At 43.4% G+C, this 16,623-nt stretch overlaps 1 protein-coding gene across 5 annotated transcripts in view; it reads right to left on the bottom strand.

Moving 5' to 3' along the window:
• The window catches only part of RFX4 (regulatory factor X4), a 105,331-nt gene extending 88,969 nt beyond the window's left edge, over positions 1-16,362 (bottom strand). For all 5 annotated transcript variants that reach the window (XM_042470784.1, XM_042470787.1, XM_042470785.1 and 2 more), the window contains exon 1: positions 16,208-16,362. In XM_042470784.1, the coding sequence (XP_042326718.1) occupies positions 16,208-16,250 (43 nt within the window). In that variant the 5' untranslated portion in view covers positions 16,251-16,362. The remainder of the gene's footprint in view (positions 1-16,207) is intronic.
• Between the last annotated feature and the right edge of the window lie 261 nt (positions 16,363-16,623).

Genomic DNA, 16,623 nt, shown 5'->3' with positions numbered 1-16,623 from the left:
ATTATTATTATTATTATTATTATTATTATTATTATTATTATTATTATTATTATGTGATGCAACTAAAATGTTTGTGTGAGCTGGCTCTCCAGTAGGACTTAATATAAACTAAGCCTCAGGCTTGTGATCTGTTTTGTTTTAACAACAAATTCATTGCCAAGAACAATTTCCCTACTGAGGGTCATTTCATATATGACCAACCAACAATGACAGAGAACATGGAACTTACTTACTTATGCTTTGGACAGAGATGCACATTTCCACAGTGTGCTGTATGCAATAAAGTATGAGGAATTAAATTCAAGCCCCTTTTGCAAATGCTGTTGCTGCTTGTTGGTAGGGTGCAAAGTATCTCCCACCTCAGAACAGGAAAAAATGTCAGGAAAAAAATTCTTCTAGAACATGGCCACATAGCCCGAAAAAACCCACAAAAAACTATGGATGCCAGCCATGAAACCCTTTGACTTCATATCTTCCACCTGCTATCGAGGGCATTCTCTGAAGTTGATCCCAGCATCTGGAACTCCTTTTCTACAAAACCTGTATTCCCTTTATCTCTGTTGTCTTTCTAGTAGCATTCAAAGACATTATTTTATTTGACACCTAGATTGGGCTGGTGTATGGCAATACAGAAACATTATCTAAGTCACTGGACACTGGCCGTCTCTTTATTGTTATGTTTTTAATGGTATGTTAAACTTAACTGATTTTAGGTTATATTTTAATCAATCTTTTGTTTTCAGTGTAATTTATTATTGGCAGCTTCCTTGAGTGCAGTATTATTTTTATTTGGTTGAAAGATGGGGTATACATTAAAAATAAACAAACAACACAGTAGCTTCCAAATCAAAGGCCACATGAATTCTGGTGTTGTTCTGTTACAGAATAATTTGTTAGAATTCTGAGTGGCGCCATTTCATGCTGCAAAGATATGTGTGTAGTGTCATATTTTTGAATGCTCTGGAACATTCAAAAGATGCATTGGATACTAAAATAGTGAGATGCATATGCTAAAATCTTTTCCACCAATCATTTAATTTATTATATAAACAAAGCTAATATTTTTAATCTGATCTGAGAGAGCATTCAAAACACGGTCCTCAATGACACACATGTATGCATACCTACAAACACACACACCAGCAACCGTCTAAATCAGTACAGCTCTTAATTCTGTCACATTAACATGCCACCTTATTCTGCATAATTACTTTTTTTTAAATTAAAAAAAACTTTTTTGCCTCAATCTGTTCTTTTTTGTTGTCTTGTTAGATCATTTTAAATTGTACATCAGAATGAAAAGATCCATTTATGATGGGTAGAAAAACAATTTATAAAGATTTTAAACAAACAAACAAATAACTTCAGCCACTTCAAGCGGAGCTGTACAAAAGGGAGCAGATGCAATAGAATTAAATCTTCTGTTCAGTCTGTTTCCAGCCTTACTGAGATGAACATAGCTGACCCAAGACATTTTGCTGCCTGAGGCAAGCAGTGAAGCAGCCTTCCCTTACCCAGGTCAAGGCATATAGTACTTAATACGCCAAATTATTTGGCACCAGAAGCCTATTAACACACACAGTCACAGAACACCAAACACCATCACAATGAATTAAAGCATTAGCTTGTTGCTGCCCTTATGACATGCAAAATAAACTGGCTGAGGTAGTCAACCTTGGGTCAACCTTGAAGACAAAATTCCCATTGGCTCCACTGCATACTATGAAAGTGACAGGGATTACTCATGATTGGAGAGCCAAATATTTATCTCAGTTATATGGGTTTTGCTTTTAGTTCCCCTTCACTTTGGTACACCAGTAGCTAAATCTGTGTAATGTGCAAATCTTAATTGTTACAAATAAAATTGAAAGAAGTAGTCAGGCGGGTGGAAGAAGGCAAAGATTATCATGGTGCCTCAGCCCACACACTCCCCATAACCTCATTTCCATGAACCTAAACTCATAAATGAATATTTCTATCCCACTGTGTTCTCAAACGCACATAGTAGCAGAGTCCTACTGGCGCCACTGTGGACAGCAGAATGAATGGCAAACACTGAAACCAATTTGAGACAGCGCATACAACAGGTGTTGACCCCATTCTCATCCAGACTGGTGAAAGCAAACAGTATACTCCTTTCAAAAACAAATACACACAAATATTATCTTGTCATTTATCCATTCTTCACTAAAGAAGAACTAAAACTGTAATCATATGACAGATTAATAAAACAAATTAGAACCCGGGGCTATTGATGATGTAGCAAAAGTCAGAGCTTGCAAAGGTTACTTTTGGGAGTCTACAAATGTCAGAATCTTCCAGTTAGCACTTTGTCCATATTGTAAAAGCCCCCCCAAAGTAATATTTCCAAGCTCTGGAAGTAATGGCCAACACTCATGATATTTTTCATCGATGTCTAGCTAAATCTTCCTGAATGAAAAGTTGCCCCTCACCATGGTGCTTAAATGATTGCATTCTGCAACAGAAGAAATACATATAAAAATGCCCAGTACCCATTCCTCACAATTGAAAAATAGAAAGCAAAACTGTTTCAGCTCTCTAAATGGAACAGTGTTATAGACATAAATTCAGAACTGCTAAATTTACTTTTCAGTTTTCATCTAATAGCCCAAAGGATGCAGGGTGATGGAGATCTTGCTGACAACAGAGAAAGTATGAACTTTTCAAAACATTTTGTTTGGATGTGGATTATGTTTGGGTACCTTCATAAGGATTGAGCTGCAAAAGATGCACTCTCTCTTTAAAAGACAGGAAAAGCCATCCTGCTTAGGAGATAAGCACATGGAATGGTGCTTTGGTTTTCTTGTTTCTGAGCTATTCAAACACAGATGCTCTTGTGACCACCATGCTGCATACCCAGATTTTGGAAAAGTTACTTTTGTGGAATTCCTAAATTCTCAGAACTTCCCCCATCCTCACTAGCATGAGTCAAGGGATTATGGGACATGGAGTCCAAAAGTAAAATTTCCAGAGCACTTTGTATACATGAAGCATGGCACTGCAGCTGGTGAAGACACCAGGGATGAGCAAATAGCAGGCTTGCAAGATGTGTTTTATTCTATAACATAACACTACTCAGGTACAAAATAGACAGAACTCTGAATTACTCATAAAGAATTCTGAGCTCAGGAATTTGTTTTCAAATGCCAGAACTAAATGTCGCTCACAGTTCTTCCACATCTGGGTCCCACAAACTTCCTTTACTTTAGCACTATAATTTAGGATGGGAAGGGTGTCTTTTCTTTTTTTTTTTTATTTGTTTTGCTGCTATGATTAAGCAATTGTGAAACTAGAACTTCTTGATGATCTACTGGAAATCCCTTCCCAAGGGTTCTATCAAGAACATCCAGATGTACCTTCTGCCCATCTCAGGACTACAGGGCATGTTCCTGTGTTGTAAAACAATTCAGAGACTCTTAAAATCACCAATGCCCACCTTTTTTGGGACATTTGACCTCCTGTCTGTAGGGCATCCACCGCCCCCTTTAACTGCAGACATTGTAAAACAATTTCTGCAGAGTATGAGATGAGAGCCAGAGTGATGCAGTGGTTCGGATGTTGGACTAGGACTCTGGAGACCAGGGTTCAAATCCCTGCTTGGCCTTAGAAACCCACTGGGTAACCTTGGGCAAGCTGCACTCCCTCAGCCTCAGAGGAAGGCTCTAGCAAACCCCTCTGAACAAATCTTGCCAAAAAAACTAGATAGGTTTTTTTTGGGGGGGGGGGATTGCCATAGATCAGAAAGGACTTGAAAGCAACCATCAGCAATGGATGCTAGAGATGCATCTCTCTCTTCCTTGAGGGTTATCATGGCAATGAACTAAGAAATATATCCACAGGTAAAGGTGATATGATTCTTGCAGCTAAATGTGTCATTTCCGACTACCTGGCATCTGATTTTCCATTGTCTGACCATCATTTAATTTCTTTTACTCTTACTTATATCCCACCTCCTCGTCGTACTGTCCAGCGCCATTTCCGCGACCTTCAGTCTGTTAACTCTGACCATCTGAGTCAGACTTTGAATTCATCTCTCTCTTCTCTTGATCTTGGGGACTCTGCTGATTCAGCAATGTCTTTATTTAATTCCACTCTTTCTTCAACTCTTGACAGCTTTGCTCCTGTATCTGTACATGTGTCTTCCCCCATGACTAGGCCTCAGCCCTGGCTCACTCCCACTATCAGGTACTTCCGGTCCTGCTCTCGAGCGGCTGAACGTCTTTGGAAAAAGTCTAGGGAACCGGCCGATTTCATTCATTATAAATTCATCCTTTTATCTTTTTCACGCGCTCTGTCTATGGCAAAACAGAACTATTTTAAATCACTGATCTGCGCTAATGAGAGGCGTCCGCAGCGTTTGTTCTCCTGCTTCAATACACTACTCAAACCTTCCTCTCCCCCTGTCTTCTCATCATTTTCCCCCACTGACTTCGCCAACTACTTCATCACAAAAGTCACTACTATTCGATCTGAAATAGTTCCTCCCGACTTGCCCCCTACCACTAACCTCCTGGTACCTTCTACTAATAAACTCTCTGGGTTTCCCCCTGTTTCTCTGGATGAACTCTCTAAGCTGCTAAATTCTTCCAAACCAACTACCTGTTCTCTTGATCCTATTCCCTCCCGTCTCCTAATCTCTATAGCCCCTTCTCTTCTGCCCTCGCTCCTCTATATCTTTAATCTCTCTCTCTCTTTGGGTTCCTTCCCTTCTGACTTCAAACATGCTCTCGTTTCCCCAATTCTGAAGAAACCCTCTCTCGACCCCTCTTCTTTGTCTAGCTATCGTCCAATTTCTCTTCTTCCTTTTCTTTCTAAGGTCCTAGAACGGGTCGTTTATTCTCGCTGTATTAAGTTTCTTGAAGCCAACTCCATCCTAGACCCCTTCCAATCTGGCTTCCGCCCACGGCACTCTACAGAGACAGCCCTCACCAAGATCTCAAATGATCTCTTGCGGGCCAAGGCAAACGGCCTCTACTCTATTCTCATTCTTCTCGATTTGTCTGCAGCCTTTGACACTGTTGATCACTGTCTCCTGGTTGATTTACTTTCTGACCTTGGGTTCGCGGACTCTGCTCTCGACTGGTTTAAATCTTACTTGTCAGATAGATCTTTTGCAGTGGTCACGGGTGGTCAGACTTCATCCTCTGTTTCGCTATCTGTTGGAGTTCCCCAGGGCTCTGTCTTGGGTCCCCTTCTGTTCTCTCTATACACACTGTCTCTAGGTAAACTCATCAGTTCTTTTGGTTTCTCCTATCATTTGTATGCCGATGACACTCAGCTGTATCTCTCCACCCCTGACCTTTCGACGGGGCTTGAACAGCAAGTTTCTTCTTGTCTGACTGCCATCTCTCAGTGGATGCGGCTTCGGCGCTTGAAGCTCAACATGTCTAAGACTGAGCTTCTCGTCTTTCCACCTAAACCCACCCTTCATTATTCCTTTTCTGTTTCTGTCGACGACACTTCTATTCAACCGGTTCATCAAGCCCGCAGTCTTGGCTTCATTTTTGACTCTTCTCTGTCATTTATTCCCCAGATCCAGGCCACCGCAAAGACCTGTAGATTCTTTCTCCACAACATTGCCAAGATCCGTCCATTCCTCTCAATCTCTACTGCCAAGACTCTAGTCCATGCCCTAGTGGTTTCGCGACTAGATTATTGTAACCTCCTTCTAACAGGGCTTCCTCTTTCACACCTCCATCCTTTAATATCTGTTCAGTATTCAGCTGCCCGTATTGTCACATCCGCTTGCCGCTTTGACCATGTTTCTCCTCTTTTATCCTCCCTTCATTGGCTCCCCTTCCCCTTTCGCATCCGGTACAAGCTTTTGTTATTGACTTTCAAAGCCCTCCATGGGTTGGCCCCTCCTTACTTATCTGACCTTCTTTCTCCTTACATTCCTACTCGCACCCTCCGCTCTGGTAGTCAAGGTCTCCTGTCACAGTGTAGGACTACCACTGCCCCCTCCCGAATTCGTCCCTTCTCGCTTGCTGCCCCTTACTCCTGGAACCTTCTTCCCCCACATGCACACCTCATCGCTTCTCTGCCCAGTTTCAAAACTGAATTAAAGACTATATTGTTTAGAGAAGCATTCCCAGAGGTGAGCCCCTCTCTGACCCAGGAAGCCTCCTTCTAACCATCCATCAAGAAGCCAAGCCCTTCCTCCAGTCCATCTGCCTTGGTCCAGGCCTCGGAGGTGGAAAAGATCTGCTGGACCTGATCCTATTCCCCACCACCACTCCCTTCTCCTTTTGTGTCGTGTCTTTTAAATTGTAAGCCTGAGGGCAGGGAACCGTCTGACTAAAAAATTGATGTACAGCGCTGTGTAAACTTACAGCGCTTTATAAATAAAGGTTAATAATAATAATAATATGATATGATGCAACTTTGGAGCATGGAGTGTGATTCAACTTTGAGGGTTTCAAAATAGGTATGGGGTAAAATTTGAGGGTCTGGAAATAAGTTTTGGATACATTTTGAAGGTTTGGGAATATGTTTGGGGTTAATTTTGAGGGCCTGGGAATATGTTTTGGATACATTTTGGGTTTTGGATGGAGATGGGTAAACTGTTGAGCACAAGAAATGATGACTGGCTCTCCTGCCTGGTTGACCAGCTCAGGCCTCCTTCTTTGAGAAGTGTAGAGAGAACAGTTTTCTCAGTAGGATTATAAACAATTCCTCCCTCCACACATAAAGTCTCTTTCCCCCATTAAAACAAAGAGAATCAGGAGGGTGCCTTTTTGAATGGCATGCAACGCTTTCCTTTTAGCCCCAGTTAGAAAGCCAATAAATGAATAATCACCAACTAGCTGGCTGGTGCTCTGCAAACCTTCTGTCTTGCTTAGCAAGGAGGGGTGCTGGTGTCTGCTTAGACAAGGACAAGGGAAAGGAGCAGGAGGAGGGCAATTTTGTTCCACTTTATAAAGAACTAAATTGCCAACCACAACTTTATCCTAATCACAGCCAGTTTGTGTTACAAAGAAACCAAGGGTTAACACTTGGAAAAGGCAGAAAATGCAGGCCCATGTCTAACATCTTCAATTTTTTTCCCTCCTGTTTGCCTGATGAAGAAGCCAGTGTGACTTTGAAAGCTTGCAACGTGTAATTCTGCATTTTGTTTGGCCCAATAAAAGTATCATTGTTTGGATGTTATTGGGCTTGAAAAAGGATGCATGATATCGTTCTGACCAGGAGTATAACTGCAGAAATAATCCACTTTAACTGCCATGGCTCAATGCTGTGCCATTCTGGGAATGGTAGTTTGTTGTGGCACTGAGCCATGTCAGTTGAAATGGTATCAAATCAGATTATATCTGCAGTGAGGATGCTCTCTGGGAGGCCAGGATTTGAATCCTTGCTCAGCCATGGAAACCCACTGGCGTCCAAAGCACACTGCAGAAATGATCCAGTTTGAGACCGCTTTAACTGCCCTGGTGCAATGCTAGGGAATTCTGGGAACTGTAATTTTGTGAGGCGTTTAGCCTTCCCTGTCAGAGAGCTCTCAGGTGCCACAAAAACTACTAGCACCGAGCCAGGGCAGTTAAAGCGGTCTCAAATGGGGTTATTTCTACAGTGTGTTTTGGCCCTTAGCCTTCTCTGTCAGAGAGCTCTGGTGCCACAATAAACTGCAGGTCCCAGGATTCCCTAGCACTGAGCCAGGGCAGTTAAAACCGTCTCAAACTGGATTATTTCTGTAGTGTCACACACTCTCAGCCTCAGAGGAAGGCAAAGGCAACCCCCTTCTGAACAAACCCTGTCAAGAAACCCTGTGATAGCATTGTCATAAGTCAGAAATGACTTGAAGGCACACTTTTCTGGATCCTGGAGGATGAGTTTCGGGAGCTTTGTAGGGTCAGGACCAGCTGGCTTCCCTGTCCCAGTCCCCCCATTTCCATCAGCCCTGGGCTCCCAGCTCCCTGCTGCTCCCCAGAAAACCAGCCTCCTCCTTCCCTTTCCCTCTCCATCCAGCTCTTTGGAAGAGAGTTGATTTAGGGACCTGCAGCCCAGGAAAGATGAGGATCGAGGCGCCTTCTTTCTCCCTTTATGACAAAAACCCAACACTTTAGAGACATGCAACCCCAGGCGAGGCAAGCGCAAAGTCGACGTTAAAATCGAGATAGAAATCACACTTTTAAAAGGATCCCGGGTCGGGAAGAGATGCTTTTCCCCTTAAAGAGCCACCTGTTGCGCCTCCGGAGGTTTCTAAACGGATTCCCGCAAAAGTTTTATTTGGAATCCATTTGATCGCCTCTTCATGGTGGATATATATATATATATATATGGATATATATATATATACATACACACACTACACACACACACACACACACAGAGAGAGAGAGAGAGAGAGAGAGACCTAGTATCTATTCTTTAACACTATAATAATATATAAAGAAGGAAAATGGCCTTGGAGCACTATCTATCTATCTATCTATCTAAATCTAAGTGTCTTTTTTTAAAAATAAAAGCTATTTTTAAACTCTCCAAGTTCTTTTCCACACATTTAAAGCGAGGGGAAAAGTTTGGAGAATTTAAAAATAGCTTTTATTTAAAACAAAACAAAACAAAAGAGGTACCTAGCGATTAGTTTTAAATATATATTTTAATAACACATGCGACCGCATTTCATCTAAAATCATCGCTTCTGACAACTTTAGGCAAAAGTTGATATAAATGGGAGACAGTTTATTATTATTATTATTATTATTATTACTATTATTAATTTGTATCCCGCTTCCCCCCCTCAAAAAACAAACAAACTGGGACTCGAAGCAGCTTACAGTCTCAAAGCACAAATCAATTTTTTAAAAACTCACAAAAGTGAGAATTAAAATAGGATCCAGCTGTTGCTCTATTAAAACAGATCGTTTGTTGAGATTTCGTCTAGATCCTTCATTAAGTGATTTATTTATTTATTTTTCTTTTAAAGGAGGGATTTTGGTAAATATCTGAAGGGCAAAGAAAACTGAAAACTAAATTGCGCACACAATCCACCGCCGGGTTCCCTTCCAATGAAGCTATATTTCTCCCCAAGTGTGTGTTGTGTGTTGTGTGTGTGTGTTTTAAAAAAAGGGGGGGGGGGATTCTTTACATAACAACTGAAGCCCCCGAAGAAAGACTAATTGGATTAAGCTTCCTGAAAAGGAGGTGAAAGTCCCTGAATGAGGGGATGCCAAAAGCTTCACTTTCCTTGCCATCTGTTGAGCCAGGCGAAAGTGCCTCCCAATTAATATTGTCTTAATCAATCCCTCTGCCATCGATCAGAGAAGAAGGACAGGCCTTTTGGAGATTTTGGGACTCTGCTCTTGGAAGGGGACAGGAATGGAGCTGCCCCCCCCCCCGATGAAATTATTCTTTATTCCCTATATCTCTAGCTTTGCAATAATATCCCTAGCCTTGCCATAATATCTCTAGGCTTGCCATAACATTAAATTAAAGAAGGCTTCAGTTGAGTATTTAGAGTCCAGGCACTCAAAGGCAAGGAACAGCCAAGGGAAAACAAGCAAATTTAAGAATTGTTGGTCCCAAACACACTGCAGAAATAGTCCAGTTTGAGACTGCTTGAACTGCCCTGGCTCAGTGCTAGAGAATCCTGGGAGTTGTAGTTGATTGTGGCATCAGAGCTCTCTGACAGAGAAGGCTAAACGTCTCACAAAACTACAATCCCCAGGATCTCCTAGCACTGAGCCAGTTGCAGTAAAAAGTGGTGTCAAACTAGATTATCTCTGCAATGTCTTTTGGACCTGAGAAGGCCAAATGTCTCACCAAACTACAGTTCCCAGAATTACCTAGCATTGAACCAGGGCAGTTAAAGTGGTCTCAAACCTTTGGATTATTTCTGCAGTGTGTTTTGGACCACTGTTTATTGTGTGCGTTCAAGTCCTTTCCAACTAAGGCGACCCTATTATGACCCTATTATTTTCTTGGCAAGTTTCTTCAGAGGGGGGTTGCCATTGCCATCCCCTGAGGCTGAGACAGTGTGACTTGGTGGGTTTTTAAATGGCCAAGCAGGGACTCGAACCCTGGTCTCCAGAGACTAAGTCCAACACTCAAACCATGCTGATGCTCTATTTAAGAATACTAGGCATTAATGATTTTCAGTATTTGGAATGCTTGGAAAAGTTGGACATTGAAGGAAGATTTAATGGGGAAGGGAATAACTTTTATTTTGGGTGCATTGCCTTCATTTTGTCCCTTCCTCTGCTGGGACTTTGGGATGGAGAGGCAGATTTGGGGGTCACCCTTGAGCTTGCCACTCTTCCCTCATCCTTGGCTGGGGAAAAAGGCCTCAGGCGGCTGCCAAAGAGTAAGATGGTGCCATGCATGTTCCCTGACTGACAGGGTGACCAGATGTCCTCACTGCAAAGGAGGACAAGGCACTGCAAAATGGAGGACATTCAATCAAAAAATGGGGGACATGGCCAAATAAAAGCTAAAAAACCCCTCATATAAATTCATGTTTTGTTGGCTGCATCCACACTGCAGAAATAATCTAGTTTGAGTCTGCTTTAACTGCCCTGGCTCAAGGCTAAGGTATTTTGGGAACTGTAGTTTTGCGAGACATTTATCCTTCTCTGTCAGAGAGCTCTGGTGCCACAATAAACTACAATTCCCAGGATTCCCTAGCACTCAGCCAGGGCACTTAATGCAGTCTCAAACTGGATTATTTCTGCAGTGTGTTTTGATCCCTTGCCTTTCTTATGTGACTTGTTTCTTAAACATTATCTACTTCTGGCAAACCCTCTCTGAAGTAACCTGCCAAGAAAACCCCATGATAAATTCACCTTTAGGGTCACTATAAGTCAAAAATGACTTGAAGGTACACAACAACAATAACAAGAAAGTGCCAACATGGTGTGCAGTGGTCTCTGTGTTGTTGGATTAGGGGTTCAAACTAGTTCATCTACTTTGACACCACTTTATCTGCCGCCATTTCATCCTACAGAATCCTGGGATTTGTAGTGTGATGAGGCACCAATGCTCTTTGGCACAGAAGGCTAAATACTTTGTGAAACTACAAATCTCAGGTTTCCATGGAGCCACAGCACTTAAAACTGGAGATGCATTTGGCTCCAGGAGAGAGATGGGTTCCAATTCTCTGTGTGACTTTAGGCAAGTCTCACTCTCTCAGCCACAGAAGGTGGCAAACCACCTCTGAATATTTTGTTAAGGAAAAACAACAACATAGTAGCTTAGTTTCCAGGAGGTCCAGCATGGTGCAGTGGCTCCAGTGTTGGATTATGACTCTGGAGACCGGGGTTTGAATCCTGGCTTGAGCACTGGATGACCTTGGGCCAGCCACACTCTCTCAGCCTCAGAGGATGGCAATGGCAAACAAACAAACAAACCCTCTCTGAAGAAACTTGCCAACATTATTGACTGATTGATTTGATTTGATTTCTATGCCGCCTTTCTCCCAGAAAGGGACCCAAGGTGGCTCACAAATAAAAATTGTGAGGAAGTATCATTTGTGAGTTGCTATTCTGGGAGAATCAAATAAATAAAAATAATAATAAAATAAAGCATGATAGGTTTGCCTTTGTGGCTGTTGTTGCTTGCCTTCAAGTCATTTCTGACCTATGCCGACCTTTAAATCCAAACTTATCATGGAGTTTTCTTGGCAAGTTTCATCAGAGGGGGCTTGCCATTGCCATCCAATGAGGCTGAGAGAGTGTGACTTGCTTGGGGTCACCCAGTGGGTTTACATGGCGGAGCAAGGGATTCGAACCCTGGTCCTTGTCCAGTGTCCAAACCATTACATTAGGCACTGTGGTTTTATTATGTTTGGTAATTTTTATATTGTTTTTAGCTGATGTTTTATTGTTGTATGTTTGCTAGAGACACACACAGACGACAAAAGTTGGTTTCTCCACAGGTTCGGCCTAATAACTCAGAAAGTAAGAACAAACTGGCTTTTTCCAGGGAAAGCCACCCATGTCTTGCTGTTGGGCCGCTAAGGTTTATACAAGATCCGGTCAAAAATCTGGAGAATAAAACACCAGCTGTTCTTCGGTGGAAATGCGTTGGGAGCTGAGGCCTGTGAAAAGGTTGATAGTTGAAGAAAACAGGAAAATGCTCCTCAATTCTTCCTTCAGGGTGGCTTCTCCAAATGGGGCCTTCAAGACCCTTCCAGCGACCCCAAAGTTTTCTTCAGTTTTTCTCTTAGGAAAGCCATGTTTCTTAGCCATGCACAAAATGGAGGCAGTAACAAAACAAAAGCTAAAAGCACTCCTATACATGTAAAAACCATGCTTCCGAGCCATGCTCAGAATGGAAGACATTTGGAAATTCCTCCTGGACTGAAATGGAAAGCCATGCTTCTTGGCCATGCCCAACATGGAGGAAGTTATAAAATAAAAGCTAAAAACATCCCAATAAAATGAAAAACCGTGCTTCTTGGCCATGCTCAAAATGGAGGACATTACAAAAAAAGGATCAAAACACTCGTATAAATGTGAATCCATGCATCTTAACCATGTTCAAAACGGAGGACATGTGGAAATTCCTCCTGGATTGAAGGGTTAAACGGAGGACATGTCTTGGAAAAGGAGAACTCCTGGTCACCCTGAATGCGCAGTAGGGCTGCCTTTTCTTTCTTTCTTTCTTTCTTTCTTTCTTTCCTGGCTTTCCTTTCTTTTCTCCCCTTTTCAGCTCCTCCACTGGTTTGCCTTTCCTACACTTTTTCTTGACTTTGTTTCATTCCCTTTTCAAGGAGATGGGAGTCGAAATCCTGAGTCCCTCATAAACCCAGATGGCGTTTTTATGGGCCTTTTGAAACATTTCGCTCTTCAGGAAAAGCTTGTCTCCCCACAGTCTCCACAATTTCCCCCCTTAAAGCTCGTATTTTTGCCCCAAGTTGGCTGGGAAAGAGAGAGACAGAGACCCCATTTAGGGCCAAAACTCTTTTCTAGAGAGGGGGGATCCCATTTAGGGCTAAAACTTCTTTAAAGAGAGAGAGAGATCATATGGGACTAAACCTAAACTCTTTCCTAAAGAGACAGGGAGAGACTCCATTTAGGGCTAAAACTCTTCCCTAAAAAGAGAGAGAGAGGGAGGGAGGGAGGGAGACCCCATTTAGAGCTAAAACTCTTTCCTAAAGAGACTCTATTTAGGACTAAAACTCTCTCCCAAAGAGTGAGAGAGACCACATGTTGGGCTAAAACTTTTTCCTAAAAAGAGAGCTACAGAAAGACTTTTTGGGAATAAAACTCTTTCCTAAAGAGAGAGAGAGTGAGAGAGAGACCCTATTTAGGGCTAAGATTCTTTCCTAAAAAGAGAGAGGGACCCCATTTAGGGCTAAAACTTCCCTAAAGAGAGAGAGACCCCATATAGGATAAAAACTCTCTCCGAGAGAGAGCGAGAGAGAGAGAGAGCACATTTAGGGCTAAAACTCTTTCCTAAACTGATAAAGAGACCCTTTAAAGCTCCTTCCTAAAAAGAGAGAGAGAGAGAGACCGCATTTAGGGCTGAAAGTCTTTCCTAAAATGAGAGAGAGAGACCATTTATGGCTAAAACCCTTTCCTAAAGGCTTGGGGTTGGGAGAGGCCCCTTTGGGCTTCCCTTCTGAAAAATGGCTGAGGGCCCGATCCCTTCACCTCAAGCCCCACAACTCCAATCTTCTTCTTGGGCTCAACTTAGCAATGCCAGAGCCACAGAGAAAGTACCATCCCTGGGCTACAATTCAGAGAATTCAGTGTTTGGTCTCTGGGACTGTTGTTGTTGTTGTTGTTGTTGTGTGCCTTCAAGTCGTTTCTTACTTATTCTAGACCCCACCCCCCCAATGCGAACCCATCTCTGGATTTTCTTGGCAAGTTTCTTCAGAGGGGGGTTAATTGCCACTGCCTTCCTCTGAAGCTGAGAGAGTGTGACCTGCCATCCGTATGCAAAGGGGAAGAAATCAAAGACCTAGTCTGGAAAATCAGTATGCAAAGGGATCTTGGAGCACCTTTGAGAGAAGTTGGTAGCAGGAGCTTTCCTAGGCTTGAGCCTAATTTCTCCAAATGCAAAGGGTTCTTGGAGCACCTTTGAGAATAACTCGAAAGAGAAGAAATTGGTAGTAGGAGCTTTGGTAGACTTGTGTCTGCTTCCTCAGATGCATTTGTATGCAAAGGGATCTTGCAGCACCTTGAAGAATAACTTGGAGCTTTGGTAATCTAGAGCCTGCTTCCTCAGATGCATTTCAATGGAAAGGGATCTTGCAGCACCTCTGAGAATAACTTGAAAAATAAGAAGTTCGTAGCTTTGGTAAACTTGGACTTCCTCAGATGCATGGATCTGAATCTGAACCCTTCAGTTGTTGTCGAAAACTCCGCTGCGCTTCTGTGAGACTCCTCCAGAGCTGTTTGCTCGCTCTTTTTTCCTCTGGGGAGACTGAGAAAATCCAAGCAGGCATATTGTCTTATTAGGATCCTGATATGTTCATTCCTCCATATAGTAAGCGACAGCCTGGGATGGGAGAAGGGATGCCTTGGCGCTGAGCAAAAAGTGTCATTGCATTGATTACGGCAAATAGCGTAATATTTGGAGCAAAAGGTGTATTCCTCCCCCCTCTGCCTCTTTTCCAAGCTGAGGCCGAAGGAAGGTCGGGAAAAGGAGAAAGCCAAGTGGCCAAAGCTCCTTCTGCAAAGGAGCACCTGTTGCGCTGCTGGAAGTTTTCACTTTCTAATCTTCTTCTTGTTTGTTGCTCTGTGCCTCCGAGTCATTGTCATGGGGTTTTCTCTCAGTCTGAAGCCTCCTTATCAATACGTGAAAGTTTCACAACACTTCTACACACACACACACACACACACACACACACACACACACACAGTGTATCCCCGAGGGAACAAAACCCATCATTTCTCAGGAGGCGGCAAAGAGATGCTCCAGACCCGAGGGTCGGATTCTTGTATTAATTGCCAGCGTAATCCTTATGGTGTTGTGTGTGTGCCTAAGGACACAAACGTGTCTTTGCACGTGGAGAGATAGGCACACGTGTGTGTGCGGGTGTGTAAAGAACAGCCAGTGTGTATACATATATGTCTATCTATATATGTGCACACACAGATATATCTATATCTGCACACACAGGCACATGTCTCCTCCGTGTTGTTGTTGTTGTTGTTGTGTGCCTTCAAGTCGTTTCCAACTTATGGCACCCCTAAAGCGAACCTGTCCATAGGCCTAAATCCTATTGCCGGCCCTGACTCGAGTAGACCCACTGAATCAATGGGCTTTCCTATGTGTTGGCTCACCATTCAACCACGGATCGAATGGGATCACTATATAGTTAGGATTAACTAGCAAGATACCAGCCACTCCATTCGGGTAAATAGGATCCCAGAGGAAAAGGGGACCGACAAAACATCTCAAAAGGCGAAGGATTCAGGAAGGAAATTAGGATCTCTCCCTGGAAGCAGGACGGGCAGCAAAGGAGAAGGATCACTCCCGGGATATCCTAACCGTGGCAGTGGATGACAAGGGTCTGGAAAAGGGTCAGGGAGGCCTCTAGGCAGAAAGACCTAACAACCGACATATTGCTTTTTCAATAAATAAATACATACATAAAAACAAATGGCTCAAGTCAGCAGTTTAGGAAGCCCTCCCAGGCCACCAACAGCCCCAAAAGGCGAGCAGCCAAAGACCTCGCAGTCCCAGCCAATTCCTGTGGCTCCTGGCCCCTTTTGGTGGTCGCAAAGGGGGTTTCACTCTACCCTCGGGGGGGGGGTCCCTTCAAGGCAAGGATGACCAAAACCCAAAACTAGGCTTCTAGGGAAGCCACCCCGGTCCAGCCAACAAAAGCCTGGAAGCACTCAGCAAATATAAAGTCTCCCCCCAATTCATTCCTTTCAGTTCCCCAAACCCCAAACAAAATCCCAAAGAGCAAAGTTCAGCCCTTCAGAAGGCCCTTTCAGAAGAAAGAAGAAGAACGTTTCTGAACCTCTGAGAAGTTTTTCCTTCAAAGAAAAAGTTAGGGGTGATCTTCCTCATTTTAGATTCTGGAAAGAGAGAAAGAGAGAGAACCCCCCAAAACAAATAACCCCAGGCCCCTTTCCTTGGGAGCAAACTCCATCTCTGCAGAGGTCTCCAGGCATGGTCCTCTCCATGGCAATGTCAAGGGAGGTTGAACCCCTCCCAGCCCCTCACTTTTTGGGGTCCCCTTCTCTCTCTGGCCCCATCCCTCTCCCTCCCAGCCTCGCCTTGCACTGACCTGTGGAATCCATGTCAGGCTCCTCCAGCAACCCACAATGCATAATGCTGCTCCCATGGACAGTGCAGGCGCCCCCCAAAAGTCCTGAAGTTTGGGGTGTTTGTTTTTGGGAGGGGGGATTTTGGAGTCTCCCCTTTTTTGTGTGTGTCCAGAGGTTCAGGAAGAAGAAGGAGGAGGAGGAGGAGGAAAGAAGTGTGTGTGTCTGTGTGAAAGGTTGCAGTGGAGGGAAAGGGAAAGGTTAGAGAGGTTAGAAAAGAAGGAGAGAGGGAATGAATGAGAGAAAGGAAAAGAGAGAGAGAAGAAGGGGGAAAGAAAGGGGGAGGAAAAGAAAGGGAAAAGAAGAGAGAGATCCTCAGTAAATCCAGCCGGGCAACGCCAGAGCCGTCAAAATGTTTGCGGATGTTTCATGGGAAAAA

The sequence above is a fragment of the Sceloporus undulatus genome, chromosome 5, assembly GCF_019175285.1.
Source record: "Sceloporus undulatus isolate JIND9_A2432 ecotype Alabama chromosome 5, SceUnd_v1.1, whole genome shotgun sequence".
NCBI classification, from domain to species: Eukaryota; Metazoa; Chordata; class Lepidosauria; order Squamata; family Phrynosomatidae; genus Sceloporus; species Sceloporus undulatus.
This window is presented reverse-complemented; position numbering and strand designations above follow the sequence as displayed.